This window comes from Thamnophis elegans, chromosome Z (assembly GCF_009769535.1).
Source record: "Thamnophis elegans isolate rThaEle1 chromosome Z, rThaEle1.pri, whole genome shotgun sequence".
NCBI lineage: Eukaryota > Metazoa > Chordata > Lepidosauria > Squamata > Colubridae > Thamnophis > Thamnophis elegans.
In genome coordinates, this window is record NC_045558.1 from 43,711,774 (window position 1) to 43,739,589 (window position 27,816).

Here is a 27,816-nt window from a genome sequence, read left to right on the forward strand (position 1 = left end):
TCTAAAAGAATGTCACATATATATTCTGAGCATGAAGAATGAAAACAAAACATTTTCCATTAGCTTCTTCAGCCCATCAGACTAAGAACATAAAATGTTGTTACTTGTAGTCCTCAACTTGCAGGCACAATAGGGATTGGAAAATATGTTATTTAGCTGTGTGGTTGTTGTGAGGTATCTCATGACTGTACCCAATTTTATAACCTTTTCTTGCCACGTCCTTAAGCAAATCATTTGCAATCCTTATGCAAGATATCATGTGACTATGACTTGCAACCTCCCTATAACTTGGGATTGTAGCAAATAACCATGACATGACCACAAGTTATTACAACAGTTATAAATAAGACGCTATAACCAACTGCCCAAATTACAATCACATGACCATAATCAGAGATCATAAATGCAAGGACTGTTTTCTTCAGTGCCATCCTAACATTCAAAGGCTGCTAAACATTAAGTGAGGACTACTTGAGTTAGCAAGCTTCCATGTGATTGTGAAGGCTGGCCCATTTGATGCCTCTACCCATCAGAAGCATTAAAAATGCATAAAACCAGAAAAAGTTCTAAAATGCAAGATCTACTTTGAATATTTTAAATATAAAAAGCAAGTTCTTATATCTCAGGGCATCTTGTTTTTGAGTACAAGGCCAAAAGATGCTTGCAATACCAGTTGCCCCCACAGAGCAGAGTGGAAAGTTATTTCCCCCCTTCCCCTCTCTCTAATAAGTGGATTCAGTGACAAAATTCCTCTGAATTAGATGTCACACACAGCCTACTAGTAGGAAGAATATGTGAACTGGAGCATGGAGTAAAGGAATATATCTTGTTTAGGAAGCATCTGAAGTCTTAAACACTAGCTCTTATACATTTGGGCCCTAAATATCCCCATTGCAGTCCTTCCTTTGTTGCTTTTTGTGAAAAGCAAAATTGTGTGAGACAGGAAGCTATGTTTGCCATATCCCCATTAATTTGGTTCTTAAATTTTCTTGAATTCGAGAACTTACTTCTGGAATAAAAAAGGGGAAGGAATGCGACTTTTCTGCACCAAGGAAAACTAAAAGACATTATTTACTGAGTCAGACCTTATATTTAAAAACAAGACACAGAGCAGTAGTGTCTAGTCAATGATGACTCAATTAGAAATGACATGTAACCATATTTATCTGCACCGAGACCTTTAAATATGAAAATTATTGAAACATTAAAAAAAATTCAGACTGTATCCTAAATTAATTTTAAAAAGAGTGGAGGAGAGAGAGGAAAAAGGGGATGATTTCCCATTTAAATAAGCTTTTGACATATATTATGACATATAATGTGATTTAATAACTTCCAGAAAATAAATAATTTTACATTAATAATCTTATTTCTTACTGGAAAAAAGGAAAAAAAACGCATCTGTAATGCATTTCAGAAAATAATATTAAAGTATTTACTACCCAGACATTATTTCTCCACATAAATAATTTATTAATTTGGTCAATAATAAATGTCTAATACATATATCCTAAATGACACCAAACTCCTGATAGCAACCTCCTACAAGAAATACCTAAAATGTACTAATTCTGCTTCAATCAGGTATTATACATTCGAACACATCCTCAGGGAGAGAGCATGATCAAATCTTGAAGCATAGTTGAAACATTTGGAGTTTCACAGAAAGTGTCCATAAATCAATGCATTTACCATATGGATTTTTCCCCTTCTCCAGCTGTCTTTTAATGCCATTATTCTTTGAAATTTTAAACCATAAAATAATAGCTATACAAACTGTCCATATAAGATACATTGCTTCACTAAGGAAAGTCTGTAGATCTCCATAGTGACAACATATATTGGAAAAACTAGAAAAAAAAGTCTGGCCCTTGAAAATTAATTCCTTGTACAGGGGAAAAATACTTTCCTTAGCTTCCTGCATAATGTTTAAATCTATTATTTCCCTCATGAATCTGTGTGTCATTCTTGACATCTGTTTTATGAGTTTCCCTAGTTAACAGTATAAACAGCATTTGTGATCTGATCACAATTATTTAGTTGGAAGTTGATAGTTGGAAATGTTTATAACATCAGAATCCTGATGTTTTCAATTATAGGATTAGCACCATAGTTTTGAGATTAGAATCTGATCCGCCTGTCACTGCCTGATGGCTTCACTTTCACAATCACTTTCTTCCATACATCCATCTTTTCATTAAGAAGTCAACAGTAGGAGGAATGACTTGCTGATGGCCAAGATGAACTTGGTAATGTCCAATGTTATCTGGATGCATGGACAATAAGCAATTTAGGAGAATGGATTCAGGATGCAAAAACCTGGAGGTAAATAACACTTTCACTTTCAAATTGCTTTAAGAAAGTAACTCCAATTTTATATTATTGGTGAATGTGGGATATGAGGGAAATATGCATTATAACACAAAAACCAAGTTATATATCTATGACAATGAGATGCAAGTACACTAGTGCGAGTTTCTTATGTCATTACCACACATTTTAACTCAATCTTGGTTTGCTGCAAATGCAAATATGTTGATCTCATTAAGTGTCTGTCAATCAAAGTGTGCAAACCTTGTTCATCTGAGGCTATCTTAGTATTCATAATTATATAACAATGGTAATTGTTTACTGGATTAGATCCTGTTCTACTATTTTAAGTAGCTATAAATGACTGCTGCTATTTGGCAAAGTAGTAAGTGACTTATTAGCTGCATAAAACAAAGGTGATAGAAGATATCCTCACCTTCTATCTCACTTGAAACCTTTCCAACAGATTTCCAATAATATTGGGAACATGATAAACCAAACATTTGGAAACATGTTTCAAACGCAGCACAAAGAAATATGAAATAATGTGGAATAGAGAACTAGATGGGCTATTTCTCTAAGGCAGTGTTTCTCAACCTTGGCAACTTGAAGATGTCCGGACTTCAACTTCCAGAATTCCCCAGCCAGCGAATGCTGGCTGGGGAATTCTGGGAATTGAAGTCCGGGCATCTTCAAGTTGCCAAGGTTGAGAAACACTGCTCTAAGGTTTATGTAAATTGTTTTCATTCTCATTTAAACTAGCATTAGTGAGAAAGCATTCCATTGCTAAAAGTTATACCCTTTTTAATGGAATTTCCTTTTTTTTAAACATTTCCACATATTCTGTTCAAAAATATCATTTAGAAGTTATAAAGTGGACCATCTTTCTTTTGAAAGTAAATCAATATTTTGAAGGGAAGTTCTCAAAAGATCCTGATTAATTTGAAAACAACATTAAGATTTCTACAGTCTTTTCTAAAATTATTCATTTCTAAAGTTTTGTCACTCAAATAAAACAAAAATTCCAGTTTTACACCGGCCAGCATGCATCTACTAACTGAACCAATCAGTGAATCTTCTCTTTTAGCAATATACACAGGACAACACATAATGAAAAAGGATGTTAACTGGATACAGCTACTGAGGAAAGTTTCTCTAGAAAGTCGAATATTTCCTCCCAAATTCGGCAATATGGTGAGATTATCTTTCAAGGCTTGAAGAGTTCTATGTTCTTGTGCAAAGGCTAACAGTGTCTATGGGCACTGAAATGAAAAAAAAATAAAGTCTTAGTTTACAAATTACAAATGCCAATCTAAAATGCAGGAGAAATATATACATATAGCAAAATAACCAAAATGTACTGAACTTAACTTCTTATATATGCCAAAAATTGCTTTGAAGTAATTTAAGTTCAGGAGATAGAGAAGAATATTAACCTCTAAGCTGACTTTTTTACTTTTAGAAAAACATTTGCTGAAATAGGAATATGCATGTGGGGAAAAAAACATGAAGACTCACTTCATTTGAAGAATTTTATTTCTGTATCTACACAGTCATAAAAAAGGTCTTCTATTTCTGAAGAATCAAGAATCTCAGAGCTAGAGAGAATGCCTTCCATTGCTTCCAAGCCCTGTTTTTCGAGGCTTAACATTATTCTTCTTAATGTCTGACCTTTTTCCTAAGGAATGCAAAGGCCAATAGGAAATAGTGATTAAAAGGATTTAAGCTGTAATCTTATACAAATGCTTACAAATGCATCCATATAAAAATTCTCAAGAAACTAAAAAGGATGAAATGCTGTGCATTAAATTTACATATAATAAAAAAGTTATAATCCAGACTTTCCTAACTTGGTTACTTCCAGATTTTGCAACATTCAGAATTATCAAAAAGTGTGTAAGAACTGCAATTCCTAGAATTCCATGTCAAAATTCTGAAAGTTGCTGACTAAACACATATAGAAGATGACCAGTTGGAGAAGATTGGAGTATACAGCAAGAAATATACTTCAATCAGTATAGAGCTGGAAGGGATCTTGGAGGTTTTTTAATCCAAACCCCTGTTCAAGCAAGAGAACCTATACCATTTCAAGCAAGTGGCTGTCCAGTCTCTTCTTAAAAACCTTCAATGATGAAGCACTGACAATGTCTGAAGGCAAGCTGTTTCACTGGTTAATTGTTCTCATTGTTAGGAAGTTTCTCCTTAATTCCAGGTTGCTTCTCTCTTTAATTAGTTTCCAACCATTGTTTCTTGTCTTGCCATCTGGTGCTTTGTAAAATAAGTTGGCTCTCCTCATCTTTGTGGCAGCCCTTCAAATATTGGAATACTGCTGCTATATCACCTATAGTTGTCCTTTTCTCTAGGCTACCCATACCCAATTCCTGCAACCATTCTTCATATGTTTTAGTATCCAGGCCTTTAAAATCATCTTAGTTGCTGTTCTGTGCACTTTTTTCAAAATCTCAAAGATCTTTTTTTGTAATGTGGTAACCAAAACTAGATCCAGTATTCCAGGTGTGGTCTTACTAAGAATTTATAAAGCAGTACTAATACATAACATGATTTTGATTCTATGCCTTTACTTATACAAACAAGAACTCTATTAGCTTTTCTGGCTACTGCTGCACACTGCTGATTTATATTAAAATGATTATAAAAACACTTTCCCATGAAAGAGATTAGGACAAATGGGAACTTCCCCTAGAAAAACTCTATTTTTTTACAATTATTTCTCTAATTTTTTTTCAGCTATAACTGGGTGGGGGAACAATCATCTTGCTTTGAAAAACTTCCAAATTCCTTTTGCTATTTGCATGTATTGTCCTTTAATTGACAATACTTAAAATTATAAAAGGAAAAAAATGGTGGCATCTTGGGAAGAACAATTGTAGTATTAATTTTTTTGACAAAACCGCCATTCATTCATAGATCTATTGAGATTCTCAGTCGTCCAGGTCATGGTTGTCCCAAAGGTGCTTTTTTCAAGAGGCAACTGGACTTTCTGGTTTTTCTATGAAGACGTTACACTTCTTGTCCAAGAAGCTTCTTCAGCTCTAATTGGATGGTGGGGAATGGAAGGATTTATACTCCTTGCAGACAGATATTTAAGGTCACCTGGAGGTTTATCTGTGTCATCGGGGTCAGCTGAGTGGTGCAAATTGGTGTGGAGCCTTCTTGGAACTGTTGAAAGGACTCTAGAAAGTCCAATTGCCTTTTGAAAAAAGCACCTTTGGGATATTCATTCATTCATTCAGTTTCTATGGCTGCCCATCTCCTATAGTGCACATGCTCACTTGAAAAAAAGTAGTTGAAGATACTATTGTAAGTATTTCAGATATAAATACAGATGCAAATAATTTTTTGCTTAGTGATGGTAATTGGAACTGGGATATCTGTAAGACATAATGCCATATCACCATGCCAACTTGCATCAGCAGTTCCAGCAGCCTCAATTGCCATCATTAGGTGAGTAATGTGCAATCTCAGCAACCCATGATCACAGGAATGCCTTTCGCGACTGCCTACCCACTTCCTCATTAGCTTTGCTTGTCAAAAATTGGCAGTGAAAGTTACAAATATTGTTCACGTAATTGCAGATTGCTGCAACATTATAATAGTGAGCCAGTTGCCCAGCATTCGAATTGTGATCATGTAACTGGGGATACTGCAACAGCCACAACTGTGAGGACCTATTGTAAGTATCCTTGTTTAGCCCTATTGTACTGTCACTGAACAAGTAGACATTAAGTTAGGACTACATGTAGTGCTATATTGGACATGCATGCTGGAAAAAAGCAGTTGGAGATAATATTGTTAAGTATTTCACCTACCAGTATAAAGATTCAGTAATTACAGAAAGTAACATTCAGTTTTCAACTATATGTGTAAAGTTTCTTTTCTCCCATTACAATGCATGTCTCTTTCTGATTACAAAAACGTCAACATGTATAATATAGAATTAAGCTATCTATAATTAGGCAAAGAAGCAATCAGCAATAAAAGGAGCACAACCTTAATATATTTTATAAAAGTATAAGAGAACTGCTTTTAAAATGCAAATATGGACTGAACAATTCAATCAGTTTAATAATAATTAATATTCTAAAATTGAATTGGAAGCCTTACCTCATCACTCTCTAAGACTAATCGGGCCTGCTGTTGTACCTTATACAGTTCATGTCTGCGATCAGGTTTCTCCTGAAACCGAGGAATTTTTTTCACAGGATCTTCACTACCAAAAATGGGTGATTGAATTTTAGGTACCATTTTCATACCATCCACAAAGATAAAAGGTTTAAATATAGACCTGAAAAAAGTTATATGAATGACCAACTGAGTAATTATAGTTACAGATTACATTGTCACCTAGCACCTTTTCCTACAAACAAAAACAACCTACCCAAAATAAATTTGAGCATATCAATTGCATTAAAGAATAGGGTAAATATATGCAATGCTTTCGACAAACTCTAATTACTTTTGCTAATTATTATATTAAAACTTAAATAATCATGTTAGGAATTTTTATTGCCACTGATCACTTTTTTAATTGGTCTGTTTTATCACACTATTCTGCACAAATTAACAGCAAGTTTATGTCACATAAAATATCCCTTCAAGCATATAGGCTTTTAATATTGCAATTTTCTTGTACAGAGTTATTCATATCAACTGGAATAGACTTGTGCTACTTTTAGGAATTGTGTGCAGTGCCCTTTTGCTGCTTCTGAATCCTTCTTCCCTTGAAATATCCTGTGATTAGAACTAATATCTGGAATTCACAAAAATTTGTTCAAATTTCTATTACATCTAAAAATAAATTTAACATCATTTCCAATTAAAAAATTTTTTTTGATGTCTTAAATACAAAAAGCTTGCAGGTAATGGACAAACTACAATGCTGGAGCCAATATAATATTTCTTGATGTATTATAAAGGTTAAAGGTTTTCTCTGTCCAGTCCAGTCAAGAACCGAGGTGGTGCAGTGGTTAGGGTGCAGTACTGCAGGCCACTTCAGCTGACTGTTATCTGCAGTTCAGCGGTTCAAATCTCACCAGCTCAAGGTTGACTCAGCCTTCCATCCTTCCGAGGTGGGTGAAATGAGGACCCAGACTGTGGGGGCAATATGCTGACTCTGTAAACCGCTTAGAGAGGGCTGAAAGTCCTATGAAGCGGTATATAAGTCTAACTGCTATTGCTATTGCTATGACCGATTCAAGGGGTTGGTGCTCATCTCTAATTCGGGCCAAAGGAACCTGTGTTATCTGAGAGATGATTCCATTATCATGTAGCCAGTATGAAGTATGAAACACAGTAATCTTCCCATTGAAGCCGTGCCTATTTATCTACTTGCATTTTCCTGCTTTAGAATTACTAGCTGTGCAGGAGCTGTGGCAAGTAATGGGAGCACAGTCTTTGGATCTCAAACCTGGGCTGGTTTGAGCTCATCTATCTTTTTTTCCACTCTTACAAAGCTGCCTTTACTCAACTACTGATAGATTTAAATTAGCAGCTGCAAAAATATGCCCAGAGATTTGAAAAAACAAAACAAAATGCTGAACATTTCTTTACATAATCTTATACAGTGAATAATGTATATTTTACCCATCCAAGATGTAAAATTAATTAATTTTTGAGACTATTAAAAATGCTGGTCTTCTAACATACTTGGATGGATCTGGTGTGCCAGTGAAAAAATGAATGCATGGGGAAGTCAGATTCTGAGGTAAGATGGACACCATGCTTGCTGTTGTAAGAAAAGAGTCTGAATCCACAGAGATGCCATCAGCCTTGTTACGTAATAGGTCAATCATTGTTTCCACAGTGATGTTGCCTGGAAGAAAAACATGGAAATTGGGAATTTAGCATGATCACTTCAGGAGGAAAAACCTACCCTCTTCTGTGCCAATTCATCTGGGAGGTAACAGGTTATGTGAGGCTTTTTGACTAAAATAGGGAAAAAATGAATGTGTGATGATTAAGTAGAATAGATCAGTGAAAGAAAAGCTGCAAACATATAATAACAGGTAAAATGGACACAGAATAAGAAAGAAAATTAATCATCATACTTATAACTGCTGTAAAAAAAATGGAAACCACTTCTCTGTAATATTTTTCTTTCGTTTTCTATTTTTTTCCTTTCTTGAAAGGAAAGCTTACACTTTGATTTTCTTTTGTTTTTCTTACTTTATATTAGTATTAATTTTTAATCTTACTTTTTAAAAATAATATATATAATTTATATATTTATATAATACATAATTGTATATGTATATCAGGGATGGATGGACTTCAAAAATTTCAGCAACGGGTTCTCTGCCCAGATGTTGTGTGGGCGTAGACATGGCCTAGTCGGCCTCCTGCACCACAGCAAGGGGGAGCATTTGGAGGTTCTCCGAACCAGCCATAACGTTAGCAACGGGTTCTCCTGAACCCAGGTGAACCCGTAGCAGCCAACCCCTGATATTTGTGTGTGTGTGTGTGTGTGTGTGTGTGTGTGTTCATATGTATATGAAACTGCTTGCTTCAAAACCATCCATACACAATGCAATATGGTTATTCTCTATTTATTGCCAAGAGACAAAGGAAAAGATCCAGCAGAGTCCACAGATATATCAAAAATAGGAAAAATGCAAGTTGCAATAATACATGCAGGGAAAGAGGCGGTACATCAAAGAGATCTCCCTTTCACACATATGCCTGTAAAGGAATTGTGATTTATAAAGATTTTTCTGGTGCCCTTATGTATGTGTGCCAAAACTAAGCAACCTCCCAGATTTTGTGCAATCCCCAGCTGCCACCTACTTTCAATATGACATCATTCTTTTTCAGGCCCCTAATATAGTTCAAATGCTTGTGCCCCAGATCTAACTGGAAATTCCTCTGTTATATAACTCACTCTCTCAAATATCACTTTGAACATTGCAGCCTAATATTGAGGGTAAAGTTAAACAGAATTATTAGAATTCAGAAAAGAGCAAGGGCAACAAAATAGATGCAAAATGTAATGTGTGGTTTTATCAATCCCTCTTTTTAGACAATTGGAATTCATCCTTCTCTGCAGAATGAATTTGCAACTTTTCTATCATTTTCTATTTAATCAACTGTGCAATGCAATAAAGATTATTTCTAAATTTTCTGAGGAATTGTTCAATCTTCTCCTATGCAAAGTGTGTTGATGGGTGAATTCCTTGCATGAGATCATCACCGGGATAGGACCTGGAATTCTCTGCTCCAAGTTTCTCTTGTGCCCTTTTATGCATACATTATCTAATTTATTCTCTCTAAAAATTTTGCCATTGGTTGTAATAAATTGTCAAGTTGCCCTCCTGCTCTAATCTTGTACTGTTTGAATCAGACTATGGGCAACAAAGTTACTTGCCTTCTTGCTTTTTTAAGATCTCCTTCCCCAAACAACAATTTGAACAATCGTCAACTCGGGAAAATATTTCAGCAAAATTGAACTCCTTATCTGTGCTCCACCATCCTTTACTTTCTGCATAACTTCTAAGCTCAGGGTGCTCTGCGTCGATTTTTGTAGTTAAGGACAGACAGTTGCAAATGCACTTCACTCCGTCTATAGAAACAAAAATAAAACATCTAAATAAAATATGGCATTAAAAAAACTAAAGTGAGATCCAATTTGCATTCAATAAAATCCTATTAGCTAAGTGCTAATGTTGTAACAGATTTAGAAGAGTTGCTCCACTGAATTGTGCAAAGTAGTGACAAACTGATTCTTTCTCACCTTTGCTGCTTTTATAATAAATAGCAAAACCTCTCTCCATTCACTCAAGTGTCTGTCACATTTAAGGAAGGTAGCAAAAATAGATGCACAGAGTGGCTAGATTGATTTGCAAATATGCAGATATACCTAATATATAAATCCCATTCAGAAAAATAATCAACATACTTTCTTCTATAATAAAACATGCTTAGCAGCTTATAAGCCAAGATAGGAGACTGGCCTCAAACTCCCTTGTCTGGTTAGAAAGAACAAAAGTTTAATCCAAGCTTCAAGATGGAAGAAAAGAGGCTTGCCTGGCTAAAGCTAAATGAAGTTTATTTTGTCTCACTCTTTCTAGTTAAAAAGATTTAATCTTAAGGCAGAGAACAGGGAGACTACTGGAGAGGTGTAATGGAGGTTATGGATGAGGGAAAGAGATGCTGCCTAGGGAATAATCAAACAAGAAAGGTCACTTAAGGATCACTTAAAGTCACTTAAGTTCATGGTCACTTAAGGATCAGAGAAAGAATCTTAGGAAGGAACATCCCACCCCACCCCAATTGATTAGATGGTTAAAATGGTGATGGGAAGAGTTTGTACAGTCAGACTTGCAAGATTGTTACTGTGATGTAGCCTTATAATAAAGTAACTTTAGCTCATCTAGTTGTGTTTCCTGACTGGTTTATCTAAGAAGGACACAAAAATGTGAATGAGAATAAGAGAGAGAAGAACTGAACAAGCCAGAAAGAGAACTGGTAAGAACTTCAAGAACAGTTCTTATTACAAATGGCAAAACTCTGAAAAATGGAGAGCAGTAACATCAGGTGGATGGAGAAGTAAACTGCCTAAGACTGTGGTTGAAAACAATGCATTGGGGTAGGGTAGAGGCAAAAATTTAGGTTGGCAGGAAAACATCAAACAGCTAGGCCAATATGTGTGTGGTATGTGGTGTGTGGATGTGTGAAGCAAACAGTGATTTGCCTCATTATCTATTGGATATTCATGATTTAGTGAAAGTCAGAGAAAAACTGTTTTCATACTTTAGGAGTTCTAAATGATTAATTTTTAGAAACAATTTGAAGACCCTTACACCAGTCATTTTACTCTGCAGTTCTTTTTGAACTCAGGTCCATTTTGTTTTTTGACTTTCAGATTTGAGGATTTCTAACTTCTATTTTATAAGCTGTCTGGAGAACTCCAGTTGGGTGATGAAACAAAAATACAAGTATATACAAGAAATAAAATCTGAATTTATACAGTGTCACATTGGAAATTCACATTTTATATTTTCTTATAAGTAATGGATGAGGATAAAAATTAAAATTAAAGCAGACCTATAATTTTCTCTGCTGCCCAATATTTTCCAATAGTATCCAACACCCAGGCTTCTTTTCTATCTACTATCAGATAAGCAGACAGGAAAGTATGGCACATATTTCCATCTTCATAGTAATTTCCACCTTGACCATATTCTTCCAGCAGCGAGACAATGACATCCAAAGCTTCTTTAGCAGTTGAACCTCTTTCAAGCCCAAGTCTGGGAAAGGAATTAAAAAAAGCCACCCTAGTTACAGAAGCACTTAGAATTTATCTTTAATTTATATACAGAAAAGAAGAAAGCAATGTAGCTGTCTGTTGAGTAATTAAATAAAGTCTAAGCATGTTTTTCAAACTTGGCAACTTGAAGATGTGTGGACTTTAACTTCCAGAATTCCTCACCTAGCATGCTAATTGCCAGGTTGAAAAAGCACTGGTTTAAACAAATAATGATTGCACGTTTTTTCTGGGGAATTGGTACTGTAAAACAGCACAAAGTCAACTGTATGACAACAATGCAACAATTAGCCTCACATATTGAAAAGAGACGTCCTTAGCAAATATAAATGGTGGAATAAAAAAGGATTTCCCTGTCTTTTTGTGAATATTCTTCAAGCACAATACTCTCCATACTGATGCTATTCATCTATGTTGGTATTATGTTAATAAGCTCCCAGAAAGCAAAACCAGCATCTTGTTCAACAGAGGGTGCTAGATTGAGCAAATCTATCTTGGCTACTTCCTGGAGCCCTAATCTGTATCACCTGTAGATCAGCTTTATGAAAAAGAGAAAAGGGAGGAAGAGGAGGAGAATAATTTTGTAGTAGAAAATTGGCAGCCAGAGGAAAAGAATAAATTCCTAAAATTGTTTACTATTTTTAAAAATGCTGCTGGATAATTTGAAATCTATTCCAGATAGATTTGCAAATTGTTGTCTTCTAGATGGGCAGGGTGTTGGATAAACATTAATATTTCGTGGTTCCTTAAAGTGCTTAAACGAATAAAATAGCTTACTGAACAAAATTCTATTTAACAGGAGAAGGATGCAGAAATACAAGCTACTAACTTTTTTAAAAAAAAGTGTCAAGAACAGTCTGATTAGCTGGGGGTGTCAAGAACACTCTGATTAGCTGGCGGGGAGTCTGCCAGGGCACAGGCCAGAGCTAACTAATGGGTGTGGGTCGGAAGTGCTGGGAAAGGTTGGGATTCCGGGGAGACATTAAGCCATTCCATTGGGGGGTTCCCCCATTCCATTGGAAGGTTCACCATCTCTACTGTTTGTGGGAGAGGCAGATATAGTGGGTCCAAGGGCCAAATTATGTTCGGGGGATGTGGCTTCGCGGTTTACAAGCAATCGCGCATTCCAACCCTCATCGCCCTTCTCGCACTCCCAGGTGCTCAGGATTACAGGATCCTGGTCTCCGGCTGGTGTCACTTAATGCCAGGTCCATGGTACATAAGGCTCCCCTTATTTACGACCTCATACAAGAGGGTAGAGCAGACCTGGCGTGCATTACGGAGACCTGGTTGGGCCATAAGGGGGGTGTTCCCCTTAGTGAATTATGCCCACCAGGCTTCCGGGCATTTCACCAGCTGAGAGCCCAGGGCAGGGGTGGGGGGGTGGAGTGGTTATTAGGGAAAGTCTTGGAACTCAGAAGGTCACTGTGCCTCAGATAGGTGGGCGTGATTCCCTTTTTGTGAAATGGGGCCTTGGAGTTCAGGTGGGCCTTTTTGTTACATACCTATCTCCCTGCTACATTTCATAAGCCCTGCCAGAACTGCTGAATGTGTTAGCCGGATTGGCGGTTGATTTCCCCAGGCTTATGATCCTGAGGGAATTCAATCTGCCTTCCATAGGCAAGACATCCGAATCAGCTCAGGAGTTCATGGCTTCCATGACGGCTATGGACCTAACTCGGTTAATTCAAGACCCCATCCATAACAGGGGACACACGCTCAACCTGATTTTTGTCTCTGGGCAGTGGATGAATGATCTAGATTTAGGGGATATTTCTATCCAATCCTTGTCATGTTCTGATCATTTCTTCATCAGGCTTGACTTCCATACTGCTACTCCTCACCGCAAGGAAGCGGAACCAACTAGACAGTTCCGCCCCAGGTGCCTGATGGACCCTGAAAGTTTCCTGATGGAGTTTGGGACTTTTCCTGAATTGCTTGCTCACAACTCGACCAAACCCTAGTGGAAGCCTGGGATAGGGAGGTCACTGGGGCCTTGGATCGCATTATGCCTTTGTGGCCTCTGACCCAGTGTCAATCCCAGGTAGCTCCCTGGTTTACCGAGGAGCTCCGGGGGATGAAACACTTGAAAAGACGCTTAGAGGGTGGTTGGAGGGCCAGCCAGTCCGAATCTGATTGAACACTAGTAAGAATTTATATTAAATCCTAGTTAGTGGCAATAAAAGCGGCAAAACGGCAACATTTGTCCGCTCGTATCGCATCCGCAGATAACTGCCCAGCCGCCCTGTTTAGGGTGACCTGCTCCTTACTTAACCAAAGAACTGGGAAAGACCCCTTGTAGGGTAGGGCTGAAGAATTTGTTCAGTATCTGCAGGATAAAATCGCTCAGATCTGGACAGGCTTGGACTCTGACTGGGTAGATTCGGGCGAGTCGATGGGGATGAATCTTGTGGACACTATCTGGGATGAATTTGGCCCTGTGACCCCCGAGGGCATGGACAGGATTATGGGGAGACTCAGTGCTGCCACTTGTGTGCTGGACCTGTGTCCCTCTTGGTTAGTTTCGGCTTCCCGGGAGGTGACACGAGGCTGGCTCCAGGCGATTACCAATGCTTCATTGAGAGAGGGGTTCTTTTCCACTGCCTTGAAGAAGGCTGTGGTGATGCCCCTCCTTAAGAGGCCTTCCCTGGACCTAGCTTCTTTAGCCAACTATTGTCCGGTCTCCAACCTTCGCTTTGTAGCGAAGGTTGTCGAGAGTGTGGTAGCACGTCAGCTTCCCCAGTACTTGGATGAAGTTGCCTACCTGGATCCATTTCAGTCGGGTTTCAGACCCAGGTACAGCATGGAGACGGCATTGGTCGCATTGGTTGATTATCTCTGGCGGCCCTGGGACAGGGGCTGCTTCTCTGTCCTGGTCCTATTAGACCTCTTGGCGGCTTTCGATACCATCAGCCATGGTATCCTACTGCGACAACTTGGGGGGTTGGGAGTGGGGGGCACCGTTTTACAGTGGTTCTCCTACCTGTTGGATCAGTCACAGGGACAGAGATCGACCCCCAGGCACGCCACTTGTGGGGTGCCCCAGGGGTTGGTTCTCTCACCCCTCCTGTTCAACATATATATGAAACTTTATGAAACATATATATGAAACTGAGGGGGAAATTTTAGCCCCCTCAGAGAGGGCCTGCAATCTGGGAGTCCTCCTGGATACGCAGCTTAGTTTAGAAGAACACCTGACAGCCGTGACCAGGGTGGCCTTTTACCAGGTTCGCCTGGTACGTTAGTTGCACCCCTTCCTGGATCGGGATGCTCTGTGCACAGTCACTCATGCCCTCATCCTTTCTTGCCTGTACTACTGCAATGCTCTCTACATTGGGCTGTCCTTGAAGAGCACCCGCAGGCTTCAGCTGGTCCAGAATGCAGCCATGCGGGTAATCATGGAGGTACCTAGGTGCTCCCATGTTACACCCCTTTTAGGCGGCCTGCACTGGTTGCCGGTTGTTTTCCAGGTGTGATTCAAGGTACTAATTATGACCTTTAAAGCACTCCATGGCTTAGGCCCAGGGTACCTGCGAGACCACCTACTGCCACCAGTAGCCTCCCACCGTCCAGTGCGATCCCACAGAGTTGGCCTCCTTAGGGTGCTGGCGGCCAGACAGTGTAGGCTAGCGACCCCAGGGGGAGAGCCTTCTCTGTGGGAGTGCCTTCCCTCTGGAATGAACTACCGCCGGAGCTTCGCATAATCCCCGACCTCCGGTCCTTCCAACGCACCCTAAAAAGTTGGCTTTTCCAGCAAGCTGGCCTGGCCTGAACAGAATAAAATAAATGATTAATTTAATTGTTAATTTTAATCTAATTTTTAAAATTGTATTGTTAATATTAATTGTTTTTGGATACTTTATTTAATTTCCTTTTTAACTTTTGTAATATGTTTTTTTTAAATGTTGTACGCCGCCCTGAGTCATTTGGGAGAAGGGTGGCATATAAATCCAACAAACAAACAAGCAAACAAGTTTGGAGTTATAATGAATTTGGGTTACAATAAAATATGTCAAATATAATTACTATTAATGTAGGACGAAACAATGGAGGGAATGAATTTCTATGTGTGTAAGGGAGGGAAAGAGGGAGGGAGGGAGGATGGATGGATTTTCTGGGTCCGTAAGTTGATCTCAGAGAATATGTAGCTTTAGCTGCTAGATCTTCCCCAAGAGTTTTAAAAAAAACATTAATATACTACAATACACTGATAGAACAGAATATTGCTAGTTCAGGGTTGAACTGTGGGCTTCACTTCATAAAGTCTGAAATAAGAATTATAATTTGTATATAATCTTCATGTATAATCTTCAAATACACTTCATGTGCATCCCTATATTTGCATATATTTTGTTTTTAAAACAGAGTGACCAACGCAATAATATTACCAAAAGTACGTACGTATGCACGAACTTACTTACTCTATTGAGGGGCAAATGACATGGGCTTTGTAATTTGTTAACTAACATACTTTGTATTTCAATTTGATTTATTTATCATTTTAAAATGATGTTCAGGTTTATTAGCTTTTAACATTCTTAAACTGATAAACAAGCTGTAGACTAGCTCGAGATAAGAAAAAGTTTGTTAGTACAAATTGGGGTGGTCTGGTTTATTTCTTTTGTGAACTTCAAACAACCTTTTTCCTCCAATTATACCCCTTATTATGTCAGACCTCATTTTAGTGAACATGTATGATATTATGGGATGTAAATATGTAACATGTTTGACTCAGAGGTGATATGCTGCTGTTCGCACCAGTTTGCTCGGTGGCGGCAGTGCGAGGCTATGCCCACCCACCCTGACGCCATCATGGACCTTCTGCGCATGCTACTGAACCGGTAGTGAAGAGAATAGAATACCATTACTGGTTTGACTACATGTAACTGATTGCCTATGCAAAAGGGAGGTTACTTTTACTCTGTCCAATCAACTTTCCCCTAGCATTTTCTTTGTTGTGTTAACTATAAAAAGGAGGCATACATAGGTTCAAGGTTTTCTTCCTTCCTTTTTCATTGAAAGATCTCATTTTATCAAGGTACCCTAATAAATTGCTTTTGAATTATCTTGCAGGTCAGATGCTTATTGGGAAGATAAACTGAGGTAGAACCTAGGGCCAGATTTGGCTTTGTCTGTCTGTCTGTCTGTCTGTCTACTTCCAGTGTTTTGTATGATTTTCAAAATCACCATATCAAATGAAAGAATTGTTTTAATCTGCTAGTATTCTGGACCAGTCCCATAAATTCCTTGTTCATAAAATGAGCTTCTCACCTCACAAGATCCATTCCTAGGAGAGCTTCAGTTTCAGAGGCTGCTTCTCTGGCTAACACAGCTTCATTAGCAATGAAGACTCCATGTTCATTGGCTCCCATTTCAGCCCCCCAGAGCCAGGAAGGTCTGCTCAGTGTAACAGCATTTGTTTTAGGTACTTGATCTATTTCAATGTATGTGCACTGTACGGAAAAAGGAGATTCATTTATTTATTTAATAAATTTTATCCCACCTTTATTACTTTATAGTGATTCAAGACAGTAAACATTCATCATGCTGCATCTTCCTCCTCTTTTCCCTGCAACAACAACCCTGTGAGGTGGGTTGGCCTTAGAAAGTGACTGGCCCAAAGCCAGCCAGATGGTTTTCATGGCTAAAACAGAACTAGAACTCATGGTCTCCAAATTTCTAGGCCAGTAGTTTACTAGATCAAATTATTATTCAGTCTTCATCTTAAAATGTTAATGACATTTTAGATTTTGGACAGGACTACATATAATTTTTATCGTAATAAACACTAAAGCATTCAGGTTTTCATGAAATTCCTAATAAATTCTTCCTCGACCTGCAATGTTCAAAATCCCCAGCTACAATGGCTAAATTCTAGGAATTGCTGTCTGAACATCATGAGTGAAACTAGATTAGAGAAAGCCATTGTATTGTAGTTTATTATCTTATTATAATTAAGTATGAACTACATAAGCAGCCTTAAAGAGTTATAAGAGGAGCTAGGTGACTTATGCCTACAATCTTTTTAAAGATTTTAAAGATTAAAGATTTCAGATGCATTCATGACCTTAACACATAACTCCTGATGTGTTGAGGTCATGAATGCATTATTATATACTTTATTTATTAAACATGAAACTCAGCCAACTGAACATTCAAAAATGTATTACAAATACCAGTGACTAGTGCTAATGGTTGATACAGTTTGCTGTCAGCGTCCTAGGTATCAACCAAGTACCTTCTTAAAATATAAGATGTTCCGAGTTGTGCAGTTTTTTGCAGTTCCGCTTGTGTTATTGCAGGAAGCTGCAATTTGTGGATGTATCTTGTAAAATTCTTGGACATGGTGCCAAGTGCCCCGATGACAATGGGTATCACTGTTACATGCTTTATCCATAGCCGTAGTTTCGATGGCCAAGTCGCAATATTTCATTATTTTTTCTAGTTCTTCTTCTTTAACTCTGGCATATCCAGGAACAGCGATATCAATAAACTGTACACTTCGGCCCTCTACAACCGTGATATCTGGCGTTCTCCAAATGACGACCCATTTGTATTCAAAAGTGCCACATGGTCTTCACCTTCTCATTTTCGATAACTTTTTCCACTTTATGTTCCCATGACTTTCTGGATACAGATAAATCATATTTTTAAAATAATGGTCAGTGGATTAATTTAGCAACTCGGTCATGTAATCATGCTTTGTAATCAGTTTGTGCAATTTTGCTGCATTCACATATTAAATGTGAAACAGTTTCGACTTTGTTATTGCAAAGTCAGCAGTTTGGGTTGTCAGTGGATTTTTGTATCTTCACTTTCATGGCATTAGTTTGTAGTGCTTATTCTTGAGCAGCCAGTGTTAAACCTTCTGTTTCTTTCTTGTTAGTTCCCATCTTAAGCCATGTCCATGTCAAGTTGTCATTACATTTTCCTTCAAAGTTTTTCAAATGCTGTCCTTGCAAAGCTTTGGTTTTCCATCTATTTAATCTGTCATCCAGCTGTTTTTCCTTATATTCTGACTTTTTTCTGTTGTTTTTATGCTGTTCTCTGTTTTCACAGCCTGCATCAATTTTTCTGTACTTTGGTTCATATAATCATTCAAACTTTGTTTTTCTTCTTCTACAGTTTGATGGATTTGCAACAGCCCCCTGCCCTATTTTTCTTGGCAGGTACAACCTGTCGATATCATGGATGTAAGGCGTGGTACATATTCAAAAGTTTGCGTGTTTTCCGGTCCAGGTTTTCCAGTTCAGCCATAGTCCAGTTGATGATTCCAGCTGAGTAGCGTATCACTGGAACTGCCCATGTATTAATGGCTTTAATTATGTTTCCAGCATTCAGCTTTGATTTTAATATTTTGCGGACCCTCCTGATGTATTCCTTTTGCATTGACTCTTTGACTTTTCCATTCAAGATGTTATCTGCTTCCAATATGCATAGGTACTTGTAACCATCATCCTTTGCTAATGCTTTCACTATATTTCCATTTCCCAGTTCTATTCCTTCTGTTTTTTTCCATTTTTCCTCGCTGCACGGATAATATAGCACATTTTTCAAGCCCAAAGTTCAAGCCCAAAGTTGTTTATTATTATTATTATTATTATTATTATTATTATTATTATTAATTATTATTAATTATTATTATTATTATTACTCAATTGTATCACAGCGGCCAGTTGTTTCACCGGATTTGGTATTGGTTACTAGTCGGGCCACACCCAGGGGCCTACTTTGTTCTATAATAATAATAATAATAATAATAATAATAATAATAATAATAATAACTCCGCCGTTGCCGGTCCCAAGCCCGGATGAGAAAGGAGGAGGGTTGGGGTCAGGTTGGCATCTGGTCCCGTAAAAAAAAACCCCGCCAACCCATACAATATGGTGAAAAAAACAAATAAGAATTCCATACCGCATCGGTCGTCGCGCGGGTTAACAAGGGCCGCGGCGGATGTTGGGGTCCCTGGACATCCGTCGACAAGTGGGCTACAAGTGGACCAGCCAACAAAACGACAAAAATATAGTGCAGATGAAAACCGTGCCATAATGGCCTGTTACTACAACTCAGAGCCAGAAAAAAGAGGCTATTTAAAGCGAATGTATGAATTATGGAAACAACAATATCCAGATTCAAATGTTAGTGAACAACGACTAGCAGATCAAAGGCGATTTATTATACGGAATAAAGTGTTTAGTGAAGTTGAACATGAGGAAATTCAGGCAAATTGCAAAACCCAAAAAACAATATCACAAGCGGAAATAACTGATATTCAAGACACAACTAAAGACATTATAGTAGAACTCCCAGAAGAAACTCTCGGGGAGGAAATAACATCACCACCACTAGAACCAGTTATCACTGAACCAACTGATGAACTAACTCAAAAACAAAAAGAATTGAAGGATAAGATCATGGAGTATTTTCTGCTTAATGAGGAAAGGCAACGTTTACCATCACTAAAAACTGTGCCTAAGAAAATTTTGGCCCCTATCATGAAAATGGTTAATGCAGTGTTTTCAACAATTGAACCGGGATCCATCTTGGAAACAAACCAGTTAATGTACAGCGCAGCTGTAATAGTCACTAATGAACTAGGCATTAAAATTAAAGTACCTAGTCACACAACAGAAAAAGCATCAAAGCCAAAGTGGAAAATCCGTTTAGAACAAAAAATCAAAAAATTAAGGGCAGATGCTAGTAACTTAAAGAACATGCATGAGCAACGGCTTAAAAACAACAAAATCATAGATCGGCTAATCAGACGATATAGATTGGATACAAGAAACATCAATGAAGCTGTAGAGATTGTAAAACAGCAGATAACAGCAACAGCTAGAAAAATTGAAAGATATGAGGCACGAATCATCCAATATAAACAAAATCAGCAATTTCGATCAGACCAACGGCGTTTTTATCAAAGTCTTAATGTAAATGGTGACACCAAAAGTGAAAAACCAGAAAAACAGGCCACAGTTGAATTCTGGAAAGAATTGTGGGAAAATGCAAAGGACTACAACAAGGAAGCAAAGTGGATACATGACTTTGAGAAAAGCATTGGCAACAAGCAAATGCAAGTATTAGAAATAACAACTGAGATGGTCAAAAATCGAGTTAAAAAGGTAAAGAATTGGACATCACCTGGAAAGGACCAATTACATGGTTTCTGGCTCAAATATCTGACCAGTTTACATGCAATATTGGCCAGGCAACTGAATGAAATTTTACAAAAGGGCCAAATTGATGAATGGTTGACAACTGGAAAAACATACTTGATTCAGAAAGATGCAGCTAAAGGAACAACACCTGAAAACTACAGACCAATAACATGCTTGCCAACAACCTTCAAATTACTCACAGGCATTATTGCAGATAACATGATGGATTATTTGGAAACAAACAACATCTTGCCAGTAGAGCAAAAAGGCAACAAAAGAAGGAGCAGGGGCACCAAAGATCAGCTTCTAATTGATAAAATGATATTAGAAAATTGTAAGAACAGAAAAACGAACTTGAATATGGTCTGGATTGATTACAAAAAGGCATTTGACTCACTGCCACATAGTTGGATCATAAAATGCTTAGAAACAACTGGTATTAGCAAAAATATTACATCCTTTACTGAAAAGGCGATGAAACAATGGAGAACTGAGTTGGCAGTAGGGAATGAGATCTACGGAATAGTTAATATCAAGCGAGGAATTTTCCAGGGTGATTCACTTTCACCTCTTCTCTTCATCATCGCAATGATCCCACTATCAGTAATCTTAAAAAAAATGAAATTAGGCTACCAAACAGCCAAAGAAGCTGAAAAAATTTCACATTTACTATATATGGATGATTTGAAACTCTATGGAAAGTCAGAAATAGAAATCCAATCATTGACAAACACAGTCCGAGTATTCAGCACCGATATTTCAATGCAGTTTGGCATGGAAAAATGCGCCACTGTATCCATAAAAAGGGGCAAAATCACTGCATGTGAGGGAATTGAAATGCCCAATGGCCAATTAATTAAATGCAAAGAAAATGAAGCCTACAAATACTTAGGCATTCTGCAGTTGGATAACATCAAGCATGGAGAAGTAAAAACTATTGTCAGGCGAGAGTACACCAACAGAGTTAGGAAAATTTTGAAATCTAAATTGAATGGTGGAAATACAATCAAGGCCATAAATACCTGGGCAATACCAGTTATAAGATACACAGCTGGTATAGTTAACTGGACACAAGCTGATTTGGACCGAAAAACCAGGAAACTAATGACAATGCACTACAGTTTACATCCATGTGGTGATACTGATAGACTGTACCTGCCCCGAAAATCAGGTGGCAGAGGATTATTACAAGTGAAGCAAACAGTTGAAGAAGAAAAACATGCACTGGCTGATTATTTAAAAGAAAGTCAAGAACATCTATTAATCGAAGTAAAGAACAAAAATCTACTGAAGGCCCAACAGACGAAACAAGAATACAGAAAAGATGTGATAAAATCAAGAATGGAGAGTTGGCAGAACAAAGCACTGCATGGCCAATTTCTGGAAAAAATAAAAGATAAAGTGGACAGTGAACAAACTTGGTTATGGCTAACAACAGGTACATTAAAGAAAGAAACAGAGTCACTAATCCTGGCTGCGCAAGAACAAGCTATCCGCACAAATGCCATTAAGGCCAAAATCGAAAAATCCTCTGATGATGCCAAATGCAGACTTTGCAAAGAAGCTGACGAAACTGTTGATCACATACTCAGCTGCTGTAAAAAAATCGCGCAGACTGATTATAAATTGCGGCACAATTCAGTAGCACAAATGATCCATTGGAATTTGTGCAAAAATTATAATATTAAAACAGCAACAAACTGGTGGGAACATCAGCCTGAAAAAGTCACCGAAAATCAGATGGTCAAGATCTTGTGGGATTTCCGTATACAAACCGACAAAATACTGGCGCATAATACACCAGACATCACACTGGTTGAGAAAAATAAAGTCACAATCATAGACATCGCAATACCAGGTGATAGCAGGGTCGCCGAGAAGGAACATGAAAAAATCGCAAGATACCAGGACTTAAAAATCGAAATTCAACGACTATGGCACAAACCAGCAGTGGTAATTCCAGTGGTAATTGGCACACTGGGTGCTATTCCAAAAGCACTGGAATTACATTTAAAACAGTTAAAAATTGACAAAATCACCATCAGTCAAATGCAAAAAGCCGCACTGCTTGGATCTGCACGCATATTACAAAAATACGTTACGACGTCCTAGGCCCCTGGGTGGGGCCCGACTAGTAACCAATGCCAAATCCGGCGAAACAACTGGCCGCTGTGATACAATTGTACAATAATAATAATAATAATAGCAGTAATATTTATATTTATAATAATATTAATATTGTTAATATTAATATTATTTATATTTGTGTTTATGTTTATATTTATAATAATATATTTATAATAATATTATATTTATAATAAAATCTGGATAGCTGAGTCTATAATCTCAATGCTGAAGAACCAAACATGGCTATAAATAGACTACTCTTTTTTAAAAAGCTCTAAAATTGACCATCTGGGACAAGTGAATTTATCTAATCCCATTACTGAAGATCCAACAGCCACATAAATTCAAACTACTGAAATACTTATGGTGTTTTTCTGCAGATTTAAACAGAAGATTTAAATATATCACAATCTTTCTTTGAAAAATAGGAATATTGCTGTTATGATGAACATATTGATATCTGATAAAGAAGATCTGTTAATCTCTGTTAACTGTACACTGTCTCAGATAAACAGAACCAACTGGGGACAGACAATTGGAAGGAAGGAAAAGAAAAATAGTATTTTAAGATGCTCTACAGTGTTTCAACCATTTTCAAAAATATTTTGCCAGAACCTCAAATATTTTTATTTACCTCAACTTTACTTCCTGGATCATAAGTAGCAGCAGCAAAATAAACTACCTCCTGAACTTCATCACGGGGACGTGCAGAATTTTTTCCAACTACTACATGGCCATTTTTAGTAGATGGTGGAAATGCAACAAAACAGTAACTGGGAGGTGCTACATCCATCCTAAAACATAAAAGGTACAAGTATATATTAAAGATATGAGCTTGCCTTATTTCGGGATTAGAACCTGTAGTAGAACTGGCTGTACAAATTCATATATAGGATTTTTTTTATTCATTTAAAACTATTTATTTAACAACTGCATATAACCTTATGCTAACCATGATTGATTGGATGGATATGAGAGTAATTACTATTTTCTATCTTTAAAAGGAATTAGCACATGAAAACTGAGGACACAATTCAGTTTTATTGATTATTGTTTTGAGTCATTATGCCTGCCTTGATAGTTTATTCCAAGATAAAATACCTTTATCACTTTTGATGAATGCCATACTAAACAAAAGAATGGCCAGAAAACAAACTTAGAAGATACATACAAGCGAGCTTGTCAAAGTGATCAACCTTGCTTCATAGTAAGAACACCAGTCTTCTAGAATCTCTATGCCTGTAGCTGTAGCACTCTTAGTAGTTGTGCAGAAGCAATTCTGACTGACTGAAAAAAAGATGACATCTTCTGATATCCAGCCCTCCCTGCCCTTTATACACATCAATTTCATACCTCAGCTGCGAAACTTCTGATTAAAGATGCCAGGCCAACACCGTTGGTATAGTTTTAAATTCAGAACATCAAATTCTTAACCTGGATTCATTCCCAGTATCAGCATAAACTGTAACAGCTTAAGGTTGCCAGGCCTTTATACACATCAAACACAGTATTTCCTAAGACACTGTGTTATGTCACCCAGAAGCTAAATGTGAAAGGAAATAACCCACACTCTCAGAAATTTTGGAACTGTATATTTGATACATTTTCAAGAGAACACTTTGTATCCTTAAAAAGCTTCCTCTGGATGCAAAATAATTGTTGCTGAATATAACTGAATAGTTCTATATTTTCCAATGGTTTGAAAAACACTTGACATTTGCTTTAAAGGCCGTAGTCTTACTAGTAACTATTACATTTCATTGCTTCAAAAACAAAAAATATGTAGATCATTAGGACAACAATTCCAAAGTTATTTTGGAAATAACAATAATAGACTCGAGCTGTTGAGCTACCAACCAGCCCCAAAGGCTGTGAATCTCACCAAAGATTAACCACATAATAATAATAATGGACAAGTCCCATAGTTAGGGACTTGTACTTCTATATTTCAAAATTTATATGTATTTTTTATGCAGTACCTCTTCTATACTTTACCCCATCATTTTATTTTTTGACATTTCAAAAAAAAAAAAAGGCACACCCATCTTAATTCACTATTATGCATAAGGATCCAGTTGGCAGATTAATAAGGGTTAGAAAATCGGATGGGATGGGATGGGATGGAAAAGAAGAGAAGGGGAGGGAAGGGAAGGGGGAAAACCTGTACTTGCAAATCAGGAATTGATCCAAGGATTATACTTGGGCTTATGTGTGCTTTGCTACTAACCTATGACTCCTTTCAAGAATGGCCAGAGATCTTGTATGGATGTATAGATAGAGGACTAGGAAAACACAGTTAAAATCTTACATCCCATAGTGATTTTGAATGTAACAATCATTTATTTGATTATATGTTATCTATAATACAAATAAAAAAGCACAGCTACAAATATATTAAAAAAAAGAAAAAAAAGATGGTATTTACCTACAAATGTCATTGGGACTCACTTCAATCATGGAACTGACTAAAATATACAAGACTTGCATAATAGAACAAATTCTTTTAAATAGATATTGGTATAAAGCAATGTTCTGGGCACATAATTCAATTTAAGTGCAAAAAGATTGAGGAAAAAATGCCTTTAGCAGAGCTAATCAGTTATATTAAAGATTGCAATCTTTAACCTACACTGCATTCTTTACATATCAGCAGTAAAGGCAAAGATTGAATCTTAAAATACAAAAGCTTGGCTTTGAAGAATTACTGAATTAATGGTAATTTAAACTGAGACTGTTTAAAACATTGTTTTTCAGATTATGAGCCAGGACTATATTGCTCATAATTTTAGATTGCATCTAGCAGTTTGCAAATTGCAGCAAAGGTTCTTGTTTCAATCTGTCCCTCTCTATTATTTAAAGGCAGCCAACTGAGACAGCCCTGTAAACATTTTTCAGATGATATGCATATACATATCCTTAAAATATTCATACATACACACAAAGCAGTAATCATATGCACAAATTTCATCTCCTTAAAAGATAAGTCATACCTGTAAATGAAAGAGATAGAGCTTATTATGTATGATGATTATACTGACTCTGGTTCCATCAGTTGTCAAAATCAGCTAGATATTTAACACCATAATTAAATGAGCATACTGTAATAAGCAGCTACAGTCTTATCTTAAAAGACCCACTGTTCATCTTGAATTATATACAATCTATAATTTATTCTAGTTTCAAGTAAGCCCTAAAAATTTGATGGAGTTCCCCCCCCCACTTATCATTCTTTTATCAATTGGTGCATTCCAGACATGTTAAGACTACAGTACTTAGAAGGTTAGACAAATGGGGCCAAAACTGGAGAATAATAAAGGGAGTTGTCATTCCAACATATCTAGGCTGGGCCAGGTTGGAAAAGGCCTATAAAGCTTCAGTGAATCAAATTTTATATTCCACACACTATACTATGGAGCATAATGTCATCTGATATTTGAGTGACAGGAAAAGATTTCCATGCATAATCATACAAGTTGCACAAAACCATGATTTGTTTGGTCCTGGTTTAGCACCTTAAGAAAAACTGTGGGGGTTGGTTCATTAAACCATACAGCACCACAGTATTCAGACCTAAGTCAGTGAGTTCTGACAACATGCCAACCAAGCCAAATTAAAACTGCTTAGCCCAATGCATGAACCCAACCTAATGCTAACCCTGATCAATGCATTGAAGTAGCGATTGTGAGCCACAGACCATAGGCCAAAGCTTTTAAAATAACTTTTTGCTGGATGTGATCATCGTCACATCCTCTTGCAAAAATAACCGCCTACTGTTGAGGCATCACTATCCTAAAAGCTCTGAAGCTCTTTCTGATCCTCCTGGTTTCTTTCTAGTAAAAACATCCACAAGGAAGGGAAAAAGAGAAAAGGCAAAGGCGATCCACAGCCTTTTCGTTTCCTCCCACAAATCCGGCTGCAGCCTTGCGAGACTCCCTGAGGCGATTTAGACTGGCGCTGATTGTTCATCATCCCAAAGCGCTCCGCCGCTCGGAACCTGAAGGTTGCAGAGCTTGAAGCGAGGCCGGGCTGAAAGGGTTCACATGGGCGATGCGCAGCAGCGGGCATGCCCTTGACGCCCAGCTGGCATCACAGCGCATCCTTTCTCCCCCTTTCGGCAAGGAACGACTTACCTCTCGAGCCACCTTCGAGGCGCTTTTCCGTGGATCTTCCTCCGCCGGAGGCTGCTTCTCTTTTTGCAGACACCAGGGGGAAAGAGGCTCGGCTCCAGGTAACAGCCAGGCTCCCACCCACGTGAACAACTTCGCCAGCAGCACCAGAAGAGAAAGAGGAGGGAGGGCGGACGTCAGCGACTACTCTGCCACCTCACCGCCCGGTGGCGCCGCCTTTGTCGCAGCAGTTGACGCTCGCCTTCCCTGCGCTGGGCTCAGACGGCGGGGCTGCTGCGGCGAGACTAGGGCGGGCGACAGCGGGAGGAGGGGATTGGAGCTCTTTCTATCAGACAGCGGCGGAGGGGGCACCTCGGAAACATCGGCCTCGCCCAGGGTGCGGAATATGAGCGCCGCGCTTCTGAGTATGAACAAAGTGACATCTCAAACCAAGTTGCTAAGTAGGAGGGAAAGGTAGAAATAATAACATTATTTCCCTCTCTTTCCCGAACCCTCCAAGGTGGGGTCCAGGAAAGCTAAGAAAGCTGAGGTTGATGTTAATGATTTGTCTAAAGCCCCTTTTGTTTTGTTGATTTTATTTTGGTATCAATTTATTATAGTCTGAACTGCCTATCAGATTTTATGTTTTTAGCTGTTTTGGGTGGGTTTTTTTTTTAGTTTTATACTCTACCAGAGCAAATAAATAAATAATAATAAAATAATCTGAAGAATTATAGTGATTGTGATGGGAGAGATAAAGCAAATATGTTGCAAGAAGCAAAAATGTTAAACTGGAGACTCTGGATTCGCTTTTCATAGTTCCATATTAGGCTG

At 37.8% G+C, this 27,816-nt stretch overlaps 1 protein-coding gene across 2 annotated transcripts; it reads right to left on the reverse strand.

The window, feature by feature from the left end:
- Positions 1 to 2,964: 2,964 nt before the first annotated feature.
- SCRN1 (secernin 1) lies at positions 2,965 to 27,193 on the reverse strand. Of its 2 annotated transcripts, XM_032237706.1 has the most exons (10): positions 27,007 to 27,193; positions 25,812 to 25,866; positions 23,511 to 23,670; positions 16,862 to 17,043; positions 11,371 to 11,573; positions 9,692 to 9,886; positions 7,978 to 8,143; positions 6,436 to 6,616; positions 3,829 to 3,988; positions 2,965 to 3,572 (listed from the first exon to the last, which is right to left on the reverse strand). In XM_032237706.1, the coding sequence occupies exons 3-9, from the start codon at positions 23,667 to 23,669 to the stop codon at positions 3,830 to 3,832; spliced, it is 1,245 nt and encodes a 414-aa protein (XP_032093597.1). In that variant the 5' UTR covers position 23,670; positions 25,812 to 25,866; positions 27,007 to 27,193; the 3' UTR covers positions 2,965 to 3,572; position 3,829. The 2 variants fall into 2 exon arrangements, with proteins under 2 accessions (XP_032093597.1, XP_032093596.1); XM_032237705.1 differs by lacking the exon at positions 25,812 to 25,866 and having other exon boundaries at positions 27,007 to 27,192.
- Positions 27,194 to 27,816: the final 623 nt, after the last annotated feature.

What these genes read in the sequence shown, in the direction of transcription:
- SCRN1 (XM_032237706.1), bottom strand. Translation starts at nt 23,669, where the DNA reads ATGGATGTAGCACCTCCCAGTTACTGTTTTGTTGCATTTCCACCATCT. An exon ending in ATCCAGGAAGTAAAGTTGAG is followed by an intron (nt 17,044 to 23,510) that starts GTAAATAAAAAT and finishes TTTTCCGTACAG; the next exon opens with TGCACATACATTGAAATAGA. An exon ending in TAGTCTTAGAGAGTGATGAG is followed by an intron (nt 3,989 to 6,435) that starts GTAAGGCTTCCA and finishes TGCATTCCTTAG; the next exon opens with GAAAAAGGTCAGACATTAAG.